This window comes from Gobius niger (genome assembly GCF_951799975.1).
Source record: "Gobius niger genome assembly, chromosome: 23".
NCBI lineage: Eukaryota > Metazoa > Chordata > Actinopteri > Gobiiformes > Gobiidae > Gobius > Gobius niger.
This window is the reverse complement of record NC_136874.1, coordinates 11492942-11518762: the sequence shown is the minus strand read 5'-3', so window position 1 is coordinate 11518762 and position 25821 is coordinate 11492942. Positions and strand designations below refer to the sequence as shown.

Genomic DNA, 25821 nt, shown 5'->3' with positions numbered 1-25821 from the left:
CTCATCGCCCACAACATAATCTTTGGAAAATATGATTATTTTTCCAGGAAAAGAACACAGACAGGAAGTCCAGGCGCTCACACCTTCAGGTCAGAGGAACTAGCATAGCCACACCGTGCAACAAGCCAATAGACCTGAAAGGCTTTTGGAAGCAGAAAGAGCTGGAACTATCACATCTACTGCTTTGCTGCTGCCATTTGGTGAAACTGCTGTACTATGCAATAGGTCCACAGTCTAATATTCTTACAAAGAGCACAATATCTGAATGTATTTATATCTAATGTTATGTTTTATATTAAAAAGACTGTATCCGTATCGTCTGAAAACATCAGATCGAGAGCTCCAGAAAGCGGATTATGACATCCCTCATAATGCTGTATGTCTTCTCAGACTTTTCCCTCTGTGAAGAGCCTCTTGGATGCCCCGCACTTATGATTTGCCATGTAAATATTTGCGCGTTTCCCAACCCGCTGGAATAGAAGCCTCTTTGTGGCCTTGGCGTGCTGGCAAAGAAATGTCAAGAACTGGCTGCTAACAGCGCATGGGAAGATGTAGGAAGGAGACAAAAGGCCCGGCGAGACTGGACATCTTTGTTTGGAGATCGGGGGTTGGTTATAATGGTGGCTCTGATTCGAAGCGAGAGTCCCCGGCTGTGGGGGCCAGTGGACCGCTGTCTAAAGGCTGGGGGGGAAGCGTTCCATCAACCCGACGCAGGAACATTTGTAAAAAAAGGGAGAGCGAGACTGTCCGCGGCGATGACAGAGGAGGGGAGCGGAACAACTCAATGACATCCCCGTGCAGTCGTCCTATAGGGGGTCGGGGTGAGGGGGGGGGGGAGAAACAGCTGACGCTTTCAATGGGGAAAAAAGTGGGACAAAAAGACACATGCAGGAGAATGAATAGGGCACGTCGCCGCCGCCTACGTCTGTGCCGCTTCTCACTTCAGTATCATCGAGGAGGGTGAATGTGCTCAACTGTCAAACTGTGAAGAAGGAGGATAAGAGCAGCTCAACTATATGAACTTTTCCTCTTCAGCTGGGGAAAATGAACCAGATACAGTCGCTTACGAGAACATGAATAGAGACGTATATAAACAAAAACGTATCATGCCTAAAATGCAGAAAATTGACTTTTTTCAGTATGTTTTGATTATGCTCGGACTGGCAACTTAAAACGTGAAACTAATGTATGATAGACTCATTCCATGCAAAGTGACATGTGTAGCCTTTGTTTGTTATCATGTTCATTATAATGATTAGAAGATTACAATGTTTTAAAAATGGACTGTAATTATAACAAAGGCTTGACATATGTCGCTTTGCATGTAATGAGTCTACATCATAGATTAGTTTCACGTTTTAAGTTGAATAACAGAAGTAAATGCACTTTATCATGATGTTCTAATTATATGACGAGCACATGTAAACGCTAATGCACTAACTATAATGATTTGTTAAACGAACTGCAACGCTTCACCCTGAAGTCATTGAATCATCAAAGCACAAGATGAGTTTCCAAAAGTCAGGAATATTTTCTATAAATATAAGCTGCTGAAACTCACGGAGTGCAACTTATTTCAAAATGCATGTGTAATGTATAATGTCATGTCTAGACCTAAGGATAGACTGGCTCAACTCATCCCAACCTCCACACCTGCTCATGATCACAACACAAGACATAAAACCCTCTTAAAGGGAAAAACGAGGACACTCAAGTGTACAAGTTTTAGTGTGGCGTGCAAAGGCCCCGAAATTTGGAACAAACTGAACACTGAAATTAAAACTGCTACATCTTTGGCCATTTTTAAAAATGAATTAAAAATTGAGCTTCTAGGAAAATACAATAAACCCTAGTTGGACCTCTAAAAACAATAAATAAAACAATAAAAAAACATTTAAATAAATAAATAAATAGATAAATACAAATAAATAATTAAAAACTTGTGTCTGATGGTAGTATGTCCCAATGTGTGTGAGCATATAGTGTGTACTCTTTTAAATTGATGCATTGCTAAAGTAATAAAAGTAAGATATGGTAGTTTTAGATTAGAGTAGGTAAGGTTAGTTATAGGTTTGGAAGGTAATAGGCAACAAAGGTAATGTTTCCTAGGTTGCTAATGTATTAATGTATGTTTGTGTTTTTAATATTGTGTCTTTTCTTGGGCCCCATATATAAGCAAACTGTTGCTTCAAGGGTGTCCCATTCATGAATATGCATTATTCCATCAATGAATGTGTAAATGTTTTTACTGTATGTTCATAATAAACTAAACTGACACTGAAACTGAAACTGAAGGAAAACATTTTCGAAAAGTACAAGCGGGAGAGGTATTTTAAAAGTCTGGCTCTTTTGTTTAAACCAAAACAAGTGTTGGCAATACCAGCTGTAAGTCAGAAACATTTTCTTTGTTATGTGACTGAGTTGGGTTTGAAAGTATTGCGATACATGGTCTCCGATACACAGATATCACAACAAACGTATATCAACAAACCTCACTCAGACTCTCATTCACACACCAGTGTCAGTCACGGGAGTCAAGGTGGGTGAAGTGTCATGCCCAAGACACACTAGCTCAAGGTCAAGGTCAAGTTTATTTCTATGGCACATTTACAACAACCACGGCTGCCCAAAGTGCTTCACAACACAAACAGATGATAAAAACTATGAATACAAATACAAACAAGGCATAATAACTACGTCAAAATCAATTAAACAAAAATACAATGGAGAAAGTTGAACATATTAAAAGGCCTGTGTAAAGAGGTGGGTTTTAAGGGAGGACTTAAAACTGCTTAGAGTCGGGGCCAAACGGATGCTGAGGGGCAGACCGTTCCACAGTCGGGGGGCAGCAGCAGAAAAAGCTCTGTCTCCTCTGGTTTTCATGTGCGTTTTGGGCACATCCAGAAGGAGCAGGTCAGCTGAGCGAAGTGCTCTGGACGGGGCATGGACAGAGAGTAGCTCAGACAGATACAAAGGTGCCAAGCCATTTAAACATTTAAAAACAATTAAAAGAATCTTAAAATTGATTCTGTGACAGACAGGAAGCCAGTGCAGACGGGCGAGCACAGGTGTAATGTGCTCACGTCGCCTGGTGCCGGTCAGCAAGCGGGCCGCTGCGTTTTGGACCATTTGTAGCCTCGTAATGGACGCTTTGTCCAAACCACAGTATAAAGCATTACAGTAGTCTAGACGAGTGGTAATGAGCGCATGTACTGCTTTTTCAAGTTCGTTTAGAGGAATGTAGGATTTAACTTTACTTAAGAGGCGCATCTGAAAAAAGCTAGTTTGGATAACTGAACTAATTTGCTTGTGTAGTTTAAAAGAGCTGTCCAACATGACGCCAAGATTCCTCACACACTAACATTGTGCACCTGTGGGAATCGAACCACCGACCCTCCAAGGTGACCCGCTCTACTATCTGTGCCACTGTACTGTAAAACAATATCATGGCCGTACACACCGCTCTCTTTGGGAATGACTAACAAAAACAAGTCTGTCAATCTGCACCACATACACACAAGCCCTTCCACACAGATGGTCTGAAGAGCTTTGCCCGAGGGCACGTCGTCAGCACACATCGACCGGGGCCGGCTCTGAGGTTTGCTTTGGACGTGCTCTCTCAGTTTGCCGGCCCTCAGAGCTGCAGAAGCGACCCAGCGCTCGTGCCATTTCCTTGAACACCAGAGCGGCCTCTCAGTGGGAGCAGTTGGTATTTACCTCGTCGGACGGCCTTCTGTCGGATCAAAAGGGCGGTGGGGGGGTGGGGGGGTGGGCGGTAAACGCACACAAATCCCTAAACCTGACAACCGTGGCTTCAGTAGGTCTGCGAGAACTATCGCGATCGCAACAGAAATCAGAAAGATATATCATTTCCAAAATATTGTTCAAACGTTTCCCTTCCACAGCTGAGAGCGGCCCCCCTCGCGCATGTGTTTTTGTGACATTTGCAGCCTCGGCCAGCAGGGAAGGTGGGGGGGACGTGAGTAGGAGGGGGGGGGGGGGGGAGCTCCTCGCGCCGAATGCCAGAATCAAATTACCGTCAGCTGGCAGAGGGACGCGCTCCTCCGAACAGCGCTTTGTAGGGGGAAGACGGCGAGGAAATGAGAATTTATTACAGGCTAATTACGGCTTTTTTTTGATAGCATCAGTCTAGACCGGCGCTCGCGGGCTTGACAGAATGAGAGATGAGAGGGTGAAGGAATTCAATCTCGCTCCAAATTAGTCAACATTGCTATCATGACGCAGTATCGGCCAAAGGGAGAGAGGGGGCCCGGCGCCAGATTTCACGCCCGGGCCCGGATTGTTGCTCCAATGAGACGATGAAATAAGGTGGGCACAATGGGGGCAATGAAGATTCAGATTCAGCACAGACGGACACTTGTGGGAAACTCATTGTGACAACTGAAGAGGGAGTCTGGCTTTAACGTTATTCCAAAACAAGAACAATATCAGAGTTTTCCAAGGCTTCAGTTTGTGTTTTGTTTCCTGTGTCTCACTCATGCTGATTCATAAGGAAATAGTAGGAAACGGTGAAGTCCACACTTTATTCTTTATTAGGATCGCCATTAGTCGCTGTTGGGTGTAGGTAAGGCTGCTCAATTATTGAAAAAATAATAATCACGATTACTTTTTGTCATAATTGAAATCACGATTATTCAAAAAAACTATGCTGAATATTTTCTTTTTTTTGAACAGTCAAAAAAGTACAAATGATTTCAAGTTTGCCTCGATTAAGGAGAGGTCTCTGTTTCACACCTGCCCCCTGCTGGCCAGCCCTCACACCTGCGCAAGCAAACTGAGCAGCGCGGCCTGATGACATCATCACACAGCACAGTTTGTTTTTATGTCAGGCAAAAGCATGAGCCATGGCACGTGAAGTTCGAAGGGAAAATAATCCCAGCGCCATGAAATAATGCAAGTCTGCTTTGCAAAAAAAATGGGGAAAAAACATGTTTTTTTTCTCGATTATGCTACTTTTGTAATCGTTTAGTGTAATAATCGAAATTGGAATTGAATTTTGATTAATTGCACAGCCCTAGGTGTAGGGGCAACCCAAAAAAATTGCTGTTTCTTGGCTCTATGTCCATCAGAACTTTGTGAACTCTTCAGAACATGAAGAGACTTGACTGTAGTTTGGCCTCAACCGTTAACCAAGACATTTCTTGTTCATCTCTTGGACGTACGTTTGAAATGGACAGTGACTCTAGCTGTTCTGTTCTGAGCAATTTGAAGTTTCCGATGACTCTTTTGTGTGGCGTTGGACCACACTATGGGGCAGTGATGTAGATGAGACAACAGTTTTCAGAACAGGAGCTGGACAGGAAGCAGAGCATTCCTTTGACATCGCTGCCCATCATGTTGACATAAGATTGATTGAATATAACACAGTGACTATCCATCAGAGACAGAACTGTGCCTGTGTATCAGATGGTTACTTATTACTATTCCCACTTTCTACAACTCCATGTGGATTCAGCCATGTGTTACAGAAACTTAGCAAGTACAGCAATGTGATTATTTTGGCTACAGCGACAACCTGCTGTAGCTGTTTTCTTAGCTCTTTCTGAGAACTCCTTAGTCACTGGATTTGTTTAACAAATGCGTTAAGTCCCGAAGCATGAAGCGACTTAAGGAGCCATTAGCGGCTAGTTAGCAACATTAGCTGCTCGTCTTGTAAACACGGCAGGCCCAGCACTGGTTCAATTCAGCAAAGACTCTGATTTAGGGAGTGTAGTCCGTCAGCTCGAGAGTATTTCCTTCACTTAAAGCTGGGATGCCTGATTTTGAAATTTTTTGTCAAGTCTAGCTCCACAATCCCTCCTGCATATCTGCCTTGTTCAAGCAAATTCAGAAATGCACATTTCAAACTGAAGCAATGGGGACCACAGCTAAAACAAATTGCACTCATTCAACTTCCATCTTCCATCGCTCAATAAACATTCGGGTGAAGACAATGCAACAAGGTCTTTACAACATACTCTGTGGTGGCAACAATAAATGTACTTTACTACTAAAAGAAAGTCAAGTACACAAGTTTGAAGAATTCTCGCCCCATAGGTGTGACGCACATCAAGCGATATCGGTTTCGGGACCACATTGATGGGTACGAACACATGGTTTGGAGCCGGTACCGGATCGGAGTCATTCATAGGCTAAAGGAAATGAATAGGTTGCATTCATGTGACATAACAACTGTCGAAAGAGATTATAGTTTAAAATTAAGGGCGGTGGGCAACTGGAATCCGTCATAAAGCAGCTTTTTTTGTCGAGGTTTCTGGTTGATGTTTCTGTTGTTAAATCTGGGTAAATCCATGAAACAAAAAACATCACAATGTTTCGTGTCTTCTCTGTCGACACACGTATAAACTAACATCCAGTTATTTGCCTTAACCTCTTAACTCCCGCCTGAAAGAGGATCTTTTTCCTCACATCATTAGATTTTTTTTCCAGCATTTTTTTGTTGGGTATTCAACTCATTTTTGTAACTTTTTGGTCATTTTTTGTCACAATTTTGTCATTTTTTTGTCAATTTTTTATCACAATTTTATCACATTTTTTGTAATTTTTTTGTAATTTTTTGTCACATTTTTGTAATTTTTTTGTCAAATTTTTTCATCATTTTTTTAATCAATTTTTTGTCATTTTTTCGTCAATGTGACATTTTTGTGACATTTTTGCCACTTTTTTCGTCAATGTTTTCATCAATTTTGTATCACGTTTTTTTGTGATTTTTTGTAAATTTTTTGTGATTTTTGTCACATTTTTTCATCAATTTTTTTGCAATTTTTTGTCATTTTTTCATCAATTTTTCGTCCCTTTTCTGTCACATTTCCATCATGGTTTTCGTCTCAGTTCTGTTGCTATTTTCACAGCTTCTTTCCCGAAGCTTTTGGACTGGGGTCAAGCCAAACTGGAGAAAATGTGCTCGGTTCAGGTGGGAGTTAAGGGGTTAAAGGTGTCTTAAAGGGGTGTCACTTTCCCAAAACATTTGCCATAAGATGAAAGTGTCAAGCGTGTGAAACCACCCACAACCACATCATGATCGATTTCAACATTTCTCACTTCTCTTTTGGGATATTTCCTTCAAAAAGTGTTCCTTTGTATGGGTCCGTCCATCTGAAACTGTGACATCATCAAATTCTAGAACGAGAACGCGCTCTATTAAGATTGGAACTCTCGGCAGCAATAAACAAAACGAAAACCCGTTGGGCATTGTTGCACTGTCAGCTTTGGTGTTCCGCTTTGTTTTTCCCAGAATTGACTTGAGCTCCAAATCTGCCTGGCTTGTCCTGTCCGTCTCCCGTCCAAACCCCCCTCCCCCCCACTCCCCCTCTCGGACTCTTGGGAGGGATTAACTGTCATCTTCATTTCGTGCTTGGTCGTTTTGACTCGTCTATTGATCCACAATTACGGAACAAGCTTTGCTAAAAATCTTAATAAACGTGACATCACCGCTTTCTAAGTTTCGGCTGGAATCAATTTATGTGGGAAAAAATTCTCAAAATGGACTTTTCTCTCATTGGAGGCGACGATATCTCCACTTAAACAGACCCAATTTTCCAGCACTGCGCGTGACAAGAGCTGAAAGCCCTTTTTCAGATGGATTTGTTGATATTTTATTCCGATTCCGCTTTATCGAGCTTTGAACACGCCATCACAGTTCTATTTCTGAAACTACTTTATTCAAAGGTACACAAGATTCTCTCTGGATAAACAAGGACACAAAAAGTCTAGTATCTTGCATAGTATCAACAAAATGAACCCTTCCTCTATACATGAAAGTCTAGGCATTTTTTAACACTCAGAATGCCTCATTTCTTTAGGAAAAATGAGGAATAGAATGTGTTTAGTGCTGAAGAGTTAGCCAGGCTGGAGCGCCACAGACTGAGGCTTCACGGCGCGTTCACAACTGAGAAAGTAAGTGAGAAGTGACTCAAAGGTGTGCAATACCAACTCTCGTCAATCACTCGGCCGTAGCTACGAGCAACGCGACACCGAGAGCGGGCGGACCATTTATTATATGAAGAAAAATCCATACAAGAAAGTGTCTCGGTGCATTTAAAAGCCCTAAACTGGATTTATTACCGAAGTGCATTGTTCATTGTGTTGATTATGGACTAAAGTCAGATTTAAAGGTGTGCGTTCGACGAAAGACAGTGCTCGAACTCGGATCTTCCGTTCAGCCGTGCAGCGGTGTCTCTACGCGGATCATCCGTCTCTCCGCCGTACGTTTAATCAGCATGTTAAACACCGCTCGTATCAACTGCTCTGCGACTAGACGTGATGGATAACCTCCGCCGCCTTTTTCACGGGGAAAGAGAAGACGTTTGAAGCAGTGCAGATGCAACCAATGAGTGGCAAAGGTGTATTCTGACTGTGTTTTGTTGTTTTTACATGTCATGGAATACAAGTTACAAAAGCTCAGAGCTCAATAAATCAGGCTGGAATGATATAGTCTTGTTAAATCCAAGACTGGAAAGTATGGAGTCTGTAGGAGCTACTAAAGCGGAGATGTTGTTGCAAGAGTGGAACGAAAACCTCATTTGGAGAAAACGGCCCTAAAGTTCGGCAACGTCTCCACGTGCATGTACAGCAGGGGTAGGCAACGTCAGGCCCTGGCTCTCGAGATGATTTAGAGAAATATTATGACCCAAATCATAGATCAAATAGCAGAGCTCACCCTTTTAGGTCATAATCCTAAAAGAATACTCATCTATAGGTAGAAATGACTTAAATCTGCTTGAATAAAGAGATTAAATCTAAAGTTGGAGTAGATTTGGTCTGGCCTTAGAGCAGATAAAACCTATTCTTGGAATGGAATGGAACAAGCACAAGTTTTTTCTTAAATCAGATTTTTTTGTATAATTTCAAGTGAATAATAAATAATTTTCACAGTTAAAGTAAATTTGTTTGATTTCCAGTGGGATTTCTATTTGTTCCATTGGCATTAGCGCTTTTATCTGATCTTAGATGAGTTCAAACCGACTTAAATTTAGCATAAAAAAACGGATTTTAAGTAATTTATCTAATTTAAGATGGATTTTTTTTACAGTATATATGATGTACAACACTGGCATATGTAGAAAGTGATGCTTTACTTCAATTGCTTCAATTGGACGGTCCGGCCTTTGGTCGTTTGACGATGAAGAAAACCGGCCCTCCACCGAGCAAACTTGCCGACCCCTGATGTACAGTATATTTCTTCCATCTTTAGCCTCTGCTGTCGCCCACAAAGGAAATGACCATATTAGGATTAAAGAGTCATCTCAGTCGCCTTTCGGAAGTACATGTGGACACAAAATATGTCAATACTTGATAATGCATGGGAATTCAACCGGTGTGCTGCAATATTTTGATAAAACAATGTCGTCTCTCAGTCATCCCGGTAGTTAATAAGACTCAAAAAAAAAGGGTGAATCAGCACAACTGGACTAGTCACATCTGCCATCACTGGGTATTCACCATCCACGGCCATCGCGTCTATATCTGGTGGGTGTGGTCACCATGGACAACAGCTCTGGGGAAGTTGTCTGGATGGACAACGAAACTGTCGGCTCGGTTTTAAAAAGTAAGTCCAGTTGTGTTGCTTCACCCTTTTTTGGGCTGCAATATTTGATTTATTTTCCATACAATAAACATCACAATGGATGAGTTTGATGTCAAAGGAGAAAACTAGCTAAAAAATCTCAACATTGACCACTGCTTGAAAATCGATGTGGCCTGTTCCACTGACTTGTATCAACACAAACAACATATTTTCACTTGAGCATGGATGTTCAAAAAGGACAATCACAGAAAAGTCAACTGAACAAAGAAAGAAATTCCTAAAATAGGAAGAGTTTCAGATCAGTTTGCATGTGTTCTTGTTTAGGACCTTCCCCCGCAAACCAGGAGGTTTTGGTATCTTCCACAAAAAGGAAGGAAATGACCCTTTCTGGTTTTCTTAGCACAGCATAGGAGAGAAAAATACCAGGCTTTTCATGTTTTCGTGAAGGGACTCTACACACAAGCTTTCACTTTCAGCTATGCTAACAAATCAATGACACCCAGATTAACACGTAACAGGTTTGGTGATGGATTAGGGGCTCGAACAAACACGGAGAACATTTTTCCGTGACAACTGTGATGCCAGGAATCAGAGTGCTCACTCGAGTATTAGGATTTCGACTGGCGCGCTATCACTTTGCAGTAGCTCTTGCTTCAGCGCAATCTTGGGATACCGCATGCACGCTATGGAAGTTCCCCCCCCCCACGAGGCAGCGCGCGCTCCGGATTCCTGCGCTCGACGCTGCGAACCATTTGCATCACAAATATCTCGGGATGCCAGGGTATGCGCGGAGAATAAATAAATCAGTACGGGGTGCCACTTGGCTTTCCGTTCACGCCGCCGCGTTCAGGTCCAGCCATCCATGGAAGTCTGTCCGTCACCCGCGCGCGCAACTTCGAACGCATTTCAAGTCTATTATGCAAAAAACGGGATCCGAAATTGGAAGCGCGTTCTGGCATTTGGTCACGCTTGGTAAAAAACTGTCTTTTTACTCATATCAGCCAAGTGGCAAATTCTATGAAGAGAAGGTGGGCGGAAAAGTTGGAATTTTGGATCCTGGCTAGTTTTTGAATACTATTTACAAGTGAAAAAGCTGCAAAAATTTCAATTCCAAAGGTCAATAAATCAGACTGGAATTAGATCCCTCTAAAACACCCTTCAAGATATTGAGTCCAAGACTGGAAAGTTTGGAGTAGGGATCCATCAATACCACTTTTTCTAAAGCTGATACGAGTACTTTGATTTAAGTACTTGCCGATACCAAAATTACCATATTTGGATTGCAGCATCATCTCGGTCGCCTTTCGCAGCTACAAGTTGATACAAAACATGTCATTACAATCAACATTGCGATGGATGAGTTTGATGATCTAGCTAAAAGTCTCAGCATTGAACACTGTATGAAAAATCACCAGTTTTCACCAGTCCTATCTCGTCTTAAGTGTGGCAATACATGACTCTACATAGACATGACTTTATTACAGTCTACACTCCCTAAATCAGAGTCTGTGCTGGATTCAACCAGTGCTAAATGCTGTCTTCGTTGCACCAGAGTGCTGCAGTGTTTACAAGACGAACAGGCTAATGTTGTTGTAAGAGTGGAACGAAAACCTCATTTGGAGAAAACGGCCCTAAAGTTTGGTAACGTCTCCACATGCATGTACAGGATATTTCTTCTTTCTTCTTCTGTCTCCCACAAAGGAAATGACCATATTTGGATTAAAGAGTCATCTTGGTCGCCTTTCGGAACTACACGTGTACACAAAATATGTCAATACTTGATAATGCATGGGAATTCGACCGGTGTGCTGTAATATTTTGATAAAACAATGTCGTCTCTCAGGTAGTTAATAAGACTAAAAAAAAGGGGGAATCAACACAACTGGACTAGTCACATCTGCCATCACTGGGTATTCACCATCCACGGCCATTGCGTCTATATCTGGTGGGTGTGGTCACCATGGACAACAGCTCTGAGGAAGTTGTCTGGATGGACAACGAAACTGTCGGCTCGGTTTTAAAAAGTAAGTTCAGTTGTGTTGATTCACCCTTTTACAGATAAATAAAATAGAAGTGCCAAGTTTAAAGTGCCTTGTTTAAAGTGTTCACAGCTTGAGGAAAGAAACTGTTAATATGTCGATCAGTAGAACACATGATGGAGCGATACCTTCTCCCTGAAGGAAGCATCTCAAAAAAGGCCTGAGGCATCATTTGCAAGTTGTAAAGCTCGATTCAGTAGTCGAGCTACTAAAGGTAAGTAAATAAGAGCTGAATAAAGAGCTACAGCACGTCCATATTTAACAACAGTTAGCTTTAGTATAATCAAAATGTGGTACTTGCTGAGTTGCTAAACACAAACACACGGCTAAGTGCACATGGTGTTGTAGTAGGTTTAAATGAAAACCATTAACCATTTCCGAAAATGACCATAAATCAATAAAGCGAGACGTGAGAAACAAATCACCTTGTCATCGTATCTGTATTCAGTACCTGCGAGTACTCAAATGAAAGTCCATGTATCAGTTATAGAACAAAGTATCAGCCCTTGTAATGCCACTCACATCAGCTTCCACCAACTCCACTCGTCTGTATATTCACAAACACAGATTGTGAATAAGTTTTGTTGATGCCTGACCGAAGTCTTTCCCCGCGGCCTTAGTCCAGTTCGTGTTATGTAAATCACGCAGCCCTGGTAAAAGTAAACATTTTCCAAACAAGAAAGCGAGATTTGAGAAAAGTTCTCGTGCACTCAGAACGCTCTTTCTGTATTATGAAACAGTATACCAAAGCTTTCTCAACTGTTTATCCAAGAGTGGGAACGCAATCGGACGTTTCTTCTCCGGTTTCCGCTTTCATATTTATACCAAGACTTAAAAAACAACCATCGTCTCACAAATCGCTTATCGAAACTGTCATCCACTCAGACCACTTCTCTCAACTTTATAAAACTGTTCAAAAAAATTATATGTGAAAGCAAGACTTAGAAAAGCACGAGAAGTTCTCAAACGCGACGTCTTCTTGTTCACAGATCTCTCTTCCGTTCCTTTCTCTATAGTCAATCAATTAGAAACTCTACAAAGCCCTCGAGCTTGAAGTATGCAAAGTAAGACACTGTATATAGAAGAAGGACATGAAGTTCTCATACTCAAGCTTTCTTGACTCATTACCATCTTTGCAAACCTGCACTTTCAAACAATTAGTGATCGGATTATTCTGGACAGAAGTAGGCAAAGGTCTCATGAATGCTTGTGTAACTGTCCATATCTATTTATCGTAGAAACATGGTACAGGCACAGAGGAAAACAGCAATTTTCAACAACCAACAAGGCTCAAAATGTTACGAAATGAAGAAAATCGAGACTAAATCTGAACTTCTGCACATTTTTAAGCAGAATCCTCTCATTTGCATATCATATTTGTGTCCTGATGCTGCAAAACACGCCATTTGAAGGTGCAACACGTACATAAGTAGCTTCTTTATATGCTATCTGACCCCTTGCACTTGATATCTAGCACCTGTCTCGATAAATGAGAGACGGATTTTGCGATACGTTGCAATGCATTTCGTGGTCAGCCCTGCTCTCTCTGCGAGCACACTTTTTGCAAATTAATCCTTTGGTTTTCGGGAAGGGGGGATGAAATGGAGTGCGACGAGTTCCCGAGTGTGACAACGCGCTCGCTCTTTACAAAATCCCCACACGCTCAACTTACTCGACACTTAGAAGCACGTCTGTTCTCGATACCCTTTCGGAACTGCAAGAAACGCACTCGATTTCAAGGACTTGAAACACTAAATGTGAGTGCATATTTGTCGCCCACTCTCTTCAACATTCCTTCTGCTTCCCCGCGTCCAGTTCTTTCTTTGAAAAATCTCTCCATCTAAGACTTACAGGTTCTAATTGTAACCGAAATGACCAAACAATATCTCAAACATGCTCTGCCTTGCAAATCTACTTGTTCAGCACTGCCTCCTGTTTGACTGATCGCTTTGTGCATCCCGCCTACAGCTCTTTCTCCGTGAAACTATCGCAAAAATCGGCGCAAACTTGATCCCCGTTTTGTCAACGCCAACAGCCGATGAGAAACCGAATTGACAACGGCTCGACGTGGATTCCGACCGCCTTCGAGAAGAAACACTTCGATCATTAACAAGCGCGAGCAGGGGTTCCCTATAGAAGCCCAAGCAACGTTTTCTCTAAGTCTCTCTCTTTCCAACACAGAGGGCTCCTATGGCTCCGTATACGCACTCAGTTTAAATAATTGAATCGAGCGTGAAGTGTTGCCAATGACCTCCTAGTGCGAGAAACATAAACACGATAAATAAATGAATCGGTGGCAAGACTCAAGAGGCTCCATATCCTATTTTTGTTGTGTTTACAAACCGGAAAAAAGAGGGAGCGTGTGAGTTTTGAACTGTTGGTCGTGCTCGGAACTCGTTTCTAACTTTCCAAACCGTATTGTCTATCAAGGGACAGCAATGTAGTAGAAATGTACAGCCTGGTATAGTTGACGAACCATAGACATGCCTTTGATATAGTATGTGTGTTTCTTAGACTGGACGACGGAACGAATTCCGCTTCAAGGGGGGGGGAAAAACAGGTACAGAGCCTTTAAATGATTCACATAATACCGTGTAACAAGCGTGCCAATCGGGTTCAACAAAATGTGACTCAGTTCCAAAAGCAACAGCGTGGGAAAGACAACGACAATCGCTCGCACGCTGCCCCAAACGCGATACGCAGGTGGCGGCGGTGGTGGTGGCATCAAAAGTTCTGTCAACTTTCCTCCCCCAGCGTCACACACACACGACCCCCCACCGGAGAGCGCGCGGTGCCAGACGAACAGGGCAAGTGTGCGTTTACCTGATTGCGACGCGCTCGTCCCGATCAGCAGCGCCAAAGTAGCGAAGATCCCGGCGACGAACTTCATTCTTTGCGATCTGTTTGTTTCTTGGGGAAAGGGGGGTTGAAGAAAGCGAGACCGTCCGTGCGCGGAGACGGGGGGGGAAAAGCTCGTCCGTCTTGTGGTAAACTCCAGTTAGAAATCACATGTCCAGTTTTGGGCGAAAAAAAGGTACAAAAAAGGAGAGAAAGAAAGAGAGGTATCCAAGGTTTTAAAAAAAAAAAACGAAAAAAAAAAAAAAACGAACCGACACAGCCTTTGGATCAGGACGCGCGTAGAAATGTTTAAGATTTTTCCAAGCCAGTTTCTTTTGGTGTTTGTGACCGAATAAAAACCCTCGTGCGTCTCCTCCCGCTCCGGGTCGGTTTGTTTGTTTGTTTTGTTTTGTTTTTGTGGTGGCTCCGCTGTCCGCGCGCGCCGTGGCCGTGGTGGTGGTGGTGGTAGTAGTGGTGGAGAGAGCGGTTTCTTCAGATCGCTTCTGCGCGCTGTGCCGCCGGTGCCATTGACTCCTCACCACCGCCGCCGCCGCGCGCACACACACAAACGCGCGCACACACACACACACACACACGCGCTCTGCGGCCGAAGGAGCTGGAGAGAGGAGCGGGAGGGAGGGAGGGAGGAGGGAGGGAAACGCGCGAGTGATAGACACCGTTTTCAGCCAGTTATGGGATAAATTGAAGAGGACATGATTCGCGAGCTTGGAAATGGAGAAATGGCAACTGCGCCGATGGAACAAGAACGGTGTGTGGGGTGAGGGTGAATAAAATCATGATAAAATAAACTTGAATTCATGTTTCGTACATTATGGCAGCGCAATCTTCTTTCTCTTTATGTTGTTGTTGTTGTCTTTGTTGCTGCATGTGAAGCACTTTGCGCAATCGCGTCGTTGTAAATGCGCTGTTTATAAATAAAGTTGAGATTGGCATTTGTTTCCAGAAGATTGTTTTTTTTTTTTTTTTATGTTTCTCGACAGATATGTTTGAGAACTAAACCCAAACAATCGGGCATCATTTCAATACTTTCAGTGAAGGTTCGGAAATCGGATCGTCTGCCTCGCCCTCAACCAGTAACACCGTTCCTTTTTTTTTTTTGGTTTTCTTTTGTTTTGTTTTGTTTTTTGATCACTGATTTGCGCACGTTTGGCATTTTCTCAATGGGCCTCAAGATGGTGGTTTTCACTTCTTCACAGACTCTCAAACTATTCCGGGGACGACCTTATGAAGCTCATTGAGAAAATGCCAAGAATTATGGGTGCGCAATTTTGAAGATTTTAGATTATGCCCAAAACATATTTCAACCTTTTTTCTTGTGTTAATCAATGTTTAATGCCTTAAATGAGAATCATACAATGTAAATGATGTTGTAAATAGAGAAATACCTATGCATTACCAAAAAAAAACAATGGTCTGACTCATGCGCAAAAATATTCACTCAAATAAGAATAACATTAGGCCTACCCTGGAATCATCTCTCTGCAGCAGTGACCCAGTAAGAGTAAAAAAGTACACAAAACACAAAGTAGCTACATTTCTTTTATTGAAACAAATTCGACAAAATGACTGAATAATCACAGACTTGCCTTTTGTTTAATCCCCTCGCATTTCACATTCATTGACAAATATTGAGGACCCTGGACAGTCAAACACAGTCCGTTTTGTTGTTGTTGTTGTTGCTCCAGCCAGGCCCCGCAGTGGCCGCGGTTGTTGGGCCGCGGCGGATGGAGAGGGAAGAAGGTGGAAGAAAGAAAAGGGGAAAAAAAGATCGCACTTGTATGAATTGGAGAGGTTCGTGGAGAGAGCGGCGCACGGGAGAAGAGGCGGGATTCGGCGTACTCTGGCGCCCTCTAGGGGACACAGAGCAACATGACACAAACAGACTCGTGGAATAAGCATAGTGGCCCTTGAGTAGATGAGTAAATATATCCAAATGTAAATATATATATAGGGCTATGTAGGCTACACATGAAACCACTTTATAGATACAACGTCAGACATAACGACACAATGAGATCTAAATAATTTCAGTTGTAAAGCTTTGTAAAAGTGGCAACTAAAACATTACCACAACTTGTTTATTTAAGTAGAAGATGGAATCCATTATTATACTTAATTCAATTGATCATTTAGGAGAGACCGGGGCTATTTGTCATACGGGGTAATTTGTCACATTGCTTCTATATAGCCACACTAGAGGGCGCTATAGGCTGGTGATGATATATAATATGTGCATTGGTATTCTTTATCTCTTCCAATCAGGGGGGGACTGGCCATATGTCCATTCTGGAAGAGCACAGAAGGGCCACTGGCTCTAGGGCCACTGGTTTGGCCTCTCAATTTTCTCCTTAATCGCTAATTTTACGCCTTAACCGAGCTTTGCCCAAATCTAAAAGCTCAAAAGAAAAGCGCCTAAACAGAAAAACGAAAACGAGGATGAACACGGGACAAAAATGTGCCGTAAAAGCAACAAAAAATGTGACAAAAATGTGACAAAAACGTGGCATAAACGTGACAAAAACCAACAAAAACATGACAAAAAAACAACAACAAAAAAGAGACAAAAACACAGCAACAAAGCAATGAGAAAAGCAACAAAAAAGCCACAAAAAAGTGATAAAACACAATGACAAAGCCACAAAAGTAATGAAAAAACAACGAAATCATGACAAAAAGTTGCAATCACTCTTGTAAAACGTTTCATGCGTTTGAGTTCCCCCCCTGTGAAAAATGAGAGAAAAAACAAAGGTGCTGCGTTTACATTATTGGTGAGTGTGCGGACATGCAATTGTGCAGAGCAGCGGTGGATCAGACAACGGACGCTAGGGGGCAGCACCTCCCCGTTAAAAGGACCACAGTCCGCCGAACCAACCAGAGAGGTAAAAAAAAATACACTGACCCAAGCCCGAGAGAAGTTCAAAAGTGGCCATCCAGCTTATTGCGCAAGTAAGAGTTGAAAAGTATTTGGTGAAAATACTGCTTATAGTACTGGGTAATATTTTGCGAGGTAGTTGTCAGTGGTGAATCAAAACAAATAACGTACATTATTTCCAAAGTATACACCATAAAATAATAAAATAATAATGACTGAAAATTATTAGTTTTTGCAATATCGCCTGAAGTGCACCCTAACCCCCGTGCGTAATTGGCGTAACAAACCCTCTCCATCCCTCGTTCCAGTCGTGCGTGTGCGTGCCCCTCTCTATCCAAACAGTTGTATCTAATTGTAGCACGCCCCAGCTCCCTCCCTGCCTCTCTCTCCCCCCCTCCCTCTCTCACCCCCCTCACTCTCACGGAGCAGCAGATCATTTGGGCAAAGGGAGCAGCGTGCCTTTCTGCGTAAACAAAAGGTCAAGACGTCACTGGTTTTACGCGCGTCGGGAAGCCTCTTTAAATCGGTGTTGGTTTTTTTTTTTTTGTCCAATTGCGCGCGCTGTTGAGGCTCGTGAGTGTTGTGTGTGTGTGTTTTTTTCTTTTCTTTTTTTTTTGGAGGGGGAGTAAAACATGACCGAGTGGAAGTCCCGGGAGTGAGCGGCTGCGGTGCGCCCTCAGCGGTGCCAGGATGGAGCGGAGCGGCGCGTCATGGCTGAGAGCTGGACTCGTACTGCTGTTCGCCGCAGGTTAGAAGTTGTTGTTGTTGTTATTGTTGTTGTTGTTGTTGTTGTTGTTGTTGTTGTTGTTGTATTTTTAGTAATTATTAGTGTTTACTTAGAAATCCGTTAGTCAACCAAATTAAGCGCTGTCAATTAGAAACGTCAGCTGAACCTGAGAAAGTTGCCGTCTTCTGTGCCGTTTTAAAATTTCTGTCAAAAGTACTCCTCAAACTGCAGTATTTGGTTCTGAATGTACTGATGATCATATGTGCGATACAATAGTCACGTGACGTCCACAATGTCCTTGGCACTAATTTAGAGAGTGGCCTTGGCATATTTTATAAAAGATGCGTTCTTGTGAGGAAATCCAGAAGTTTGTTGATTACTTTCTTTGGTGCCTCCTTTAAATAGACAAAAATCAGATTGATTTGACTGCTGATTGGCCAAAATGCCTTGAGCCACTGAGCTTGATCAAATCCCAAGTACAGCCAAGACTCTATTGTTTAAAATTAGTAATAGAGCATAGATCATACAGTATAAAACCAATTGACCTTTAGCAAGAGAATTTACCTTAGTAAATGTTAGGTAGCTCCGTCATGAGGTGGAGTGAAACATTTGTCATAACAGGGGAGAAGTGCGTGTCAGTGACTCTTTTTGGTGCAATACTGCAGCGCAATATCCTCAAGATCGAGACTGGCACTGGGATAAAGAACCTGGAGCTGCCATAAATCTTCTTAAACCCTAGAGGCCCCTGATCAGGGGGCAGTTTTGGTCCGGGCAGTTGGACGTACTTGGACACAAGGGGGCGCCCTTCCAATCTTCTCACTGTAAATGTGAATTTACTTTCTTCAGAGTTAGACTTTAGGTCTGACACCATGACTGACAGTGACATGACACTAAATACAATGTGCTCTTTGTCAGTAAAAAGGCTGAGGCCTCATTGCTCTTCAGTCACAGACTGAGAAGTGAAGAAGGAAGTCATGGAGCTTCTGCTTTAGACAAAACTGCAGACTTCTGCTGGATATAAGAGTTATATCATGTTCTGAAACTCAAATATGTAGTAAAAACATATGATATAGGGTAAATTATTGATCATTATTACAATTACAGAGAGTCAGGTGCGCCCCGGTTCCTCTGAGTCATGGGGGAACATGGTGGTCCATGGCAGATGTGGACAGGACTGTAGTAGATCTACTTTTACTTTGGAGAAAATAGGTACTATAGTAACTGTGTCGAAGAAATGAACCTCATGAGCTTCTTCTGCAACATCTGTCCACATCAGTCCTGCTGCACCACGACTCAGAGGAACTGGGACAAATAATAATGAACTCATAATTTAATTAATAACAGGATTTTTCACACCTAAGGAATACTTTAATTTCAATCTTTCATTGTTACATCCAGCAGAAGTGTAGTGTTCAAACGCAGCATCTCCATGACTTCCTTCCTCACTTCTCAGTCTGTGACTGAAGATTAATGAGGCCTCAGCCTTTTGAGATATAAAAAAGGTCTCACTATTTAGCGTCATGTTACTGTCACTCCCGGTGTCTGACCTACAGTGTAACTCTGCAGCCTATCAAATCATAGTGACTCAGAGTGGGTTGGGCTCAATGCCAACATCCAAGCTCTGACACTAAAATAATAAAACCCAGGGCTTAACAGTTTAAATGCGACCAGCACAGTCGTGTGGACTAGTCATGCTCTGACACTACCAAGCCAGTTCCCTTCTTTTGTCAGTCCAGTATTAAGTCAAATATGTCAGGTGGGGTCTGCCCCTGTTCCTGCTGTGGAGGAGCTCGAGGCTGCAGCGGCTTTGTCTCCCCCGTGGCTCTGGTTCTTATTCAGCGAGGCAACATATTAGTCATGATTCTCCAACCACAATGTCCTGTGTGCTATCAGTGCAGTGACAAAACAAAACCACCAACCGCTAGAATATCTTATCTCGCTTATCTTCCTTCTTGTCGCACTTGAAAAGTAAGTGTGCCAGATCTTCCAGCAACAGAAACAGCTTTTCTGTGACAATGACCAGCAATGACATCTCATAAAACTATTTTCAAACAATACAGATGGTAAGCAAATCCTACCTTGGCTCTAAAGAGGAAACATTACTTAAGGAGAATGGCTGGAAGCAACGGTTACTACAACGTATGATTGGACAATGGTCATTTTTGGGGCGGGGTTTTGCGAAAGGTCAATTGCATTTCCTCCATTGCAACACAACATTTCCGTTTCCAGTGTTTGATTTCTCCAGATAACTCTTTAACTATATATGTGATATAATGGTAGTATTTATAGAGTAATAATGTGATTGTTTTCACACGCAAGAATGTCCAATGGCATATCTGATGTCACCGATCAAGGTTGCAGTATCTCAGGACATGTTTTAGACATAATATTTTTAAGGAGTAATAATAATGACCATGACTTTAGAGCTGGCTTCACACTCATACTCACAGCCTAGATCCATGTATGCAGGGACAGTGCATGCAATGTACAACAAAGACGCTAATTTCCACCTGAGGTCCTGGGTGTAGGGTTGCAAAGGGTTGGAAAATTCCTGATAGATTCAATGGGAACTTTAGCACAGACATTAAGAGAATTTTGTGGGAACTTTCACAAAATATCGAAGAACACTAACCTGTAAGTCCATGAAATTGATACAAATGCTTTTAATGTCTATATACTATGAAATATTGCACTCAAATCATGTCACTGAGCAATAGGAGTTTTGCAAGCCTAGTTCCTGGGAATACAAAGCCCTAGTACCTTTATTTATCAAGCCTATTTATATTTTCTTAACGTGACTCAGCTCTCCATGAGAATGACGGCCGATTAATCGTCAACTCAAGCCCTATCTCTCCGCCTTCATGCCGGTCTGCAGCACGCATCAGACCTACTGACTATTTGTTCGCTCGCCTGCCTTGACAGATAGTGAAACCACGAGCGGGGCCTGACAAACGCGTCCCGTCGTTCAGGGAGGAGGAGGACACGTCCAGGAAGCGGCGCGACCAGAAACAAGCAACATCAGATCACGCTGTGCTGACTCGATATTGTGTTACGTTTGAGATTGTCGACATGGCAGAGCTGACCTCGGGGACAAAAATGTTCAAAATGTTCCCGAGAGCTTTGTCATGTGATACGCCGCAACATTGTATGTGAGAAATAGTTTTTTTTTTTCCTCCACAACTTGAAATCCAATAGCAAAATTAGATAATGGTTCCAGTGTGTTGGCACAAAGATTTTTTTCTAAACTTTTATTATAGGAAAATTTCTGCAACTTGTTTTACACTTAACTGAATTGTAGTTAACAGGTTGCGTTCACATGCTACATATTCCATGGTGGTAACTATGGTAACCGTAAAAATGCTGATGTTTTATCTCTATCATTCCTGGGCTTATCCACAAGAAACAAAAAACTAAATCGTGTCCATATGGATGTTTATTCAGAGCCGACTGTCCAGTAGAAGCGATGAAGCGTTGTGTTAGCATTCTCCGTTGTTTATGTGTTTATGGGCTGTTGAACCACTTTGCTCCTCTCCATGTCTTTGTATCTTTATTTAATAGAAAACTATACTCATAATTCAGCATTTGTTCAAGTAGTTTTTGAAGAGAAAGTTTTGATTTTTCTCCAAATTGTTTTCCCCCTTCCCTTTTCAAGCATGATCATATATGGGCGATTCCAGAGATTCCGTCTGTATCTATTGGCACCTTCCCTCCACCTGACATTATGACGTCACGTCACATTCTAGAACATGAACGCAACCTTTTGGACCTTCGCAAGATGGCCGCCACATTTGCCATCATAGAAATAAAAGGGAGCAGCACTGTTCAATCTTTCAGAGTCGGTGGCCATTGCTCAATGTATTTTTCCTACAGCCGTTAGCAGCAGTTGTCATCCAATCGGTCACATAAAGGCATATAAAGCCTCGTTAGAAATCATGAATGAATGCACAGACCTTTTTGAGATTTTATTTTAGTTATTTTATTTTATGAAAGTGGCCTTTGAGCTAAATGCTAAATCAAGTCAAAGTTTGTAGAGTCAGATACACATCCATTGCCCACTAAACATTATTTTATATTACGATAATGATAAAGAAACCACAAAAATTAAAAGGACAAACATACCTTGCTATACGTTGGTATTGCGTCTGGCTTCCACATTCATTTGTATGGGAATAGAATATTTAATTCAAATTCGGGATTTGCACACAAAATATGCACATTTGTAGGATCAGGCTCATATAGCTAAAGGTCTTTCTATGACTACCATTGGAATGCCCCATCAAGAGTTTAATTACAGTTCTCAATTTCAGCATGCATTTTTCATTTATGGATTCATGAAAGGGTTTAGTAAAACATCGCAATGTTGGCACCACAGTATTCAAAACAATCAAATAATTTAACATTTCCCGTTGTAAGACGCGTAAACACTCTGCTTGAATGTAATTTCCAAAGTCTTTATTTACATTGATCGCATTTGCAAGGGCCAGTTTACGAGTGTTTAGCAGATGGGGCCATCAAAGCCAAAAGGTATAAAGTTTATAGAGCAAAGGAAACATTACCTTGTATGGACGATGATCCTGAAGCTTTTGCCATGCTTGTGTTACAAATGAAGCAGTCATGAGTTTAGAGAAGAGTCGAGGGGAGAAACCAGGAAAAATGGGGATACATAAACTTTCACCACAAATGAACTGCCCTTGATAGGTCAGCGGGACATTCGGAACCAGCCCATGCTACAGAATTGTGCAAGAATCTTCGAAATCATCCCAGTAAAAACAAGCACGGCATTGCTCAAGACACGTCAAACTTCCATATCTCGGTCCTCAATCTCACGTAGCCTCCGGGAAACGCGATCGAAATGCAGCAAATCTGCCAAGTGCGTTTTCAAAGGGCCTGATCCGATCCTTATGCGAAACACAGAGGTGCGTGTTAGCACTAGCGCCTTATCTGACGTTCATGTTTACGCAGTCGCAAATGGACACGGCGCCTTTCTGTTGACCGCACTCGGCAAAGGGACGAGACAGGGGTGCAGACAAAGCCAAAGCACGTGTAATAGTGGTAATGGAGGCGCTTATCTGTCCACGGCAGGCCAAGCAGTGCCATGTGTCCACTGCCTGGTTACTGTGGGAAATCAGGTGAATGTCTGTGAGTCTTGACACTTAATTTAATAAGGAGTCACATTTACTTCCGTAATAAAAACAATTAGTTTGATTTTATGATTGACAAAGGTTCACGGGTTGTCTCCTGTACTGTCCTCTCATCCAAGAAGCTTCATCAGCAGCACTAATGAGGTTCAGCCTGTCTCGATCTGCCCCCAAAACCTGAAGGATCCTGACAGGACACACAAGACAGCAAAGGTTTATCTTTGTTCTAAAGATCTTCTCAACTTTTTTTCAAATAATGGTAGTACTAGCACAAGTGAAACCCCCCTGGATTCCACTTGCTGCCAAAACTAAGGTCATTAGTGCTGCCGAGTGCTGACGAAGCTTCTTGGATGAGAGGCGAATCGTCCAACTCTTAAAACTAGAGGACACGTCATGAATGAACCTGAACTGATATTACAAGTACTGAATGAAGTGCTGACACCGTAGAAGAAGAAGCAGGAAAAATAAACAGGATTAAAGCTTCGTAAATGCTAATACTATTCCAGGTATGTCTTTGTATGTTGTAAAGCTCAAAAAAGTCGATTCTTGCATGATACAGTATTGGAGTGGCAGTTATCAATGTGCCAACCAAAGCACTCACTTCTACAAACCCCGTACTATTTTAACCTATGTTCTATGTACAAACTGTCATTCCGATCTCGTGTTTCCCCAGCCCAGATCCTGTGCGTCGCCTCTGCCTGCGACCGAGCCTTCTACCGGGAGATGATCGGAGACTTCTGCCTCACCAAGCTCCAGTTGGACATGGCTGATCTGGACCGCGGGCTCTGGTGCAGCTGGCCCCACACAATGGAGTGAGTCCATGCGTGAAGAACAATATTTACTGTGCGCTCTATTATAGAAGCATGCCCGGCGGTGACAGATAGGCGGGCATGCACAGAGGAGATGAGCCGCTAGTGCCAATTAGCACAGCATTTGTCCGGCCATGTTATTTAAAAATGGAGGAATGCGGCGCTTTGTCTAACGTTGAGTGTGCAATATTATGTTAATTTGGATTGGATTTGGAATTTGTCACCTTTGAGTTGTGTTCACGACATTCCAGAATTGGATTTGAGTTATTTTACATGAAGGGTTCACACACAAATGCAGACTTTCAGGATTTCGCAAGAATCCTTTGCCCGATTCCCTTGAGTGTTCACTTCTGGGACTTTAAACCAATAACCCAAACATAAACTCCAGAAGTCTTGACCAAACACAGTCAAAGCCCCTCTGTAGTACTATCAACGAACAACAACTGTCTTTGTAACCGACTGAAGCCACAAGACTCACAACCTTTCACTACTGAGCCATAGGATTGGAAACTTTGATAGAAACAATATACTTGGTCTCTGCACACTTTCTAATGAAAACTTCCAAAACCCACTATTTACAACAGGCTTGCCCACTTGGAGCCAGTTTCACTCCGTCGCAACGTCATTGCCAGTAGCAGATTGAGTCATAGAAATAACAAGACTGGCCCACAACACAGAACAGGCAAAAGAACGCTTCTGAACCTGTAAGTCAAAAGTGCTGCAGCTCCTTTAGCTCTACATGAATTGAATTTATGAAGTATTTTTAATGGGGTTTTGGTCTGATGCCATTTGTATTAATTCCAAACCATTACTCTGACGTGAGCAAGCGCGTTGGCCACTTTACCCGCCTCCGCTTACACCAAAACAAAGCAATCCCTGCAAACTATCGGGCCTGAGCGGACTGAACCAACCCCAGAGTTTGTCTCAAGTGGCTAAACAATCCCATCAGGTCCGAATTAGCCGAGCCGGTAACCGAATCCAACCGTGATTTCCCAACTGCAGCGCACAGCGTATCCATGACTCCATAGAAGCGTATTGTATGTATTGGCCGTTTTACTCACTGACAGGCAAACAAGTGAACACGAGGTATGCGCTAATTCCAATTTAGATCCCCCCCCCTCCCCTCTGTCTCGCCTTCTCTCCTGGCTCAGAATAAACTCATTGCGGTCTGGGACACTCCAGCCCTGGATAGAATGTCGAGCGATGGATTGGGGATTATTAATAGGAAAGCAAGTGCAACACAAAAGGACTATTGAGCTTGAATTGGGGTTTCTGCGTATGGAAAATGTACTTATGCAGATGCTAGTTTCAATCTACAATAGACTCGATGTTGCATGGAGACTAGGGATCGATCCGATACTGGTACTCCTGGAGTGGCCAAGCATTTTTATTTTAGTTTATGAAATGCAGTTAAAGAACAACAGATCTAACATATTTGTAATGCACAAGCTGTAATGATCAGATCACTTTATGTGAGCTGTTTATACCATCATACAGTATACTCAAGGATAAATGCTGTAGAACAGTCCAATGATCCCTCCTCAATGTTTTTCCATTAGTTTATTATGAGGCCATAGGTATAATTGATAATCGATACGTAACATCTCGTTTGCAATACTTTATTGATCTCACACTGGAGAACAGCCACCATTAAGGAAGTCTCTTGGTATCGGTTGTCGAATATCGGCAGATACTCAAACCCCCGTATCAATTTCGGTGTCAGAAGTGAAAATGCTGGATCAGTTCAGTTTATTTAGCCATATGCAGTATGAAAAGTACAGTGTGCAAAGAGCTCAAAGTGCAATGTCAAGGTATAAAAGGACATTACCC

The 25821-nt window shown here is 42.4% G+C and overlaps 2 protein-coding genes across 5 annotated transcripts in view; both read right to left on the bottom strand.

Moving 5' to 3' along the window:
• Window positions 1-14537, bottom strand: part of LOC306981807 (receptor tyrosine-protein kinase erbB-4-like) — a 494462-nt gene extending 479925 nt beyond the window's left edge. For all 4 annotated transcript variants that reach the window (XM_079581509.1, XM_079581507.1, XM_079581508.1 and 1 more), the window contains exon 1: window positions 14410-14537. In XM_079581509.1, coding sequence (XP_079437635.1) covers window positions 14410-14476 — 67 coding nt within the window. In that variant the 5' untranslated portion in view covers window positions 14477-14537. The remainder of the gene's footprint in view (window positions 1-14409) is intronic.
• Window positions 1-25821, bottom strand: part of LOC306981820 (putative methyltransferase) — a 38934-nt gene that overhangs the window by 5998 nt on the left and 7115 nt on the right. The window lies entirely within an intron of this gene.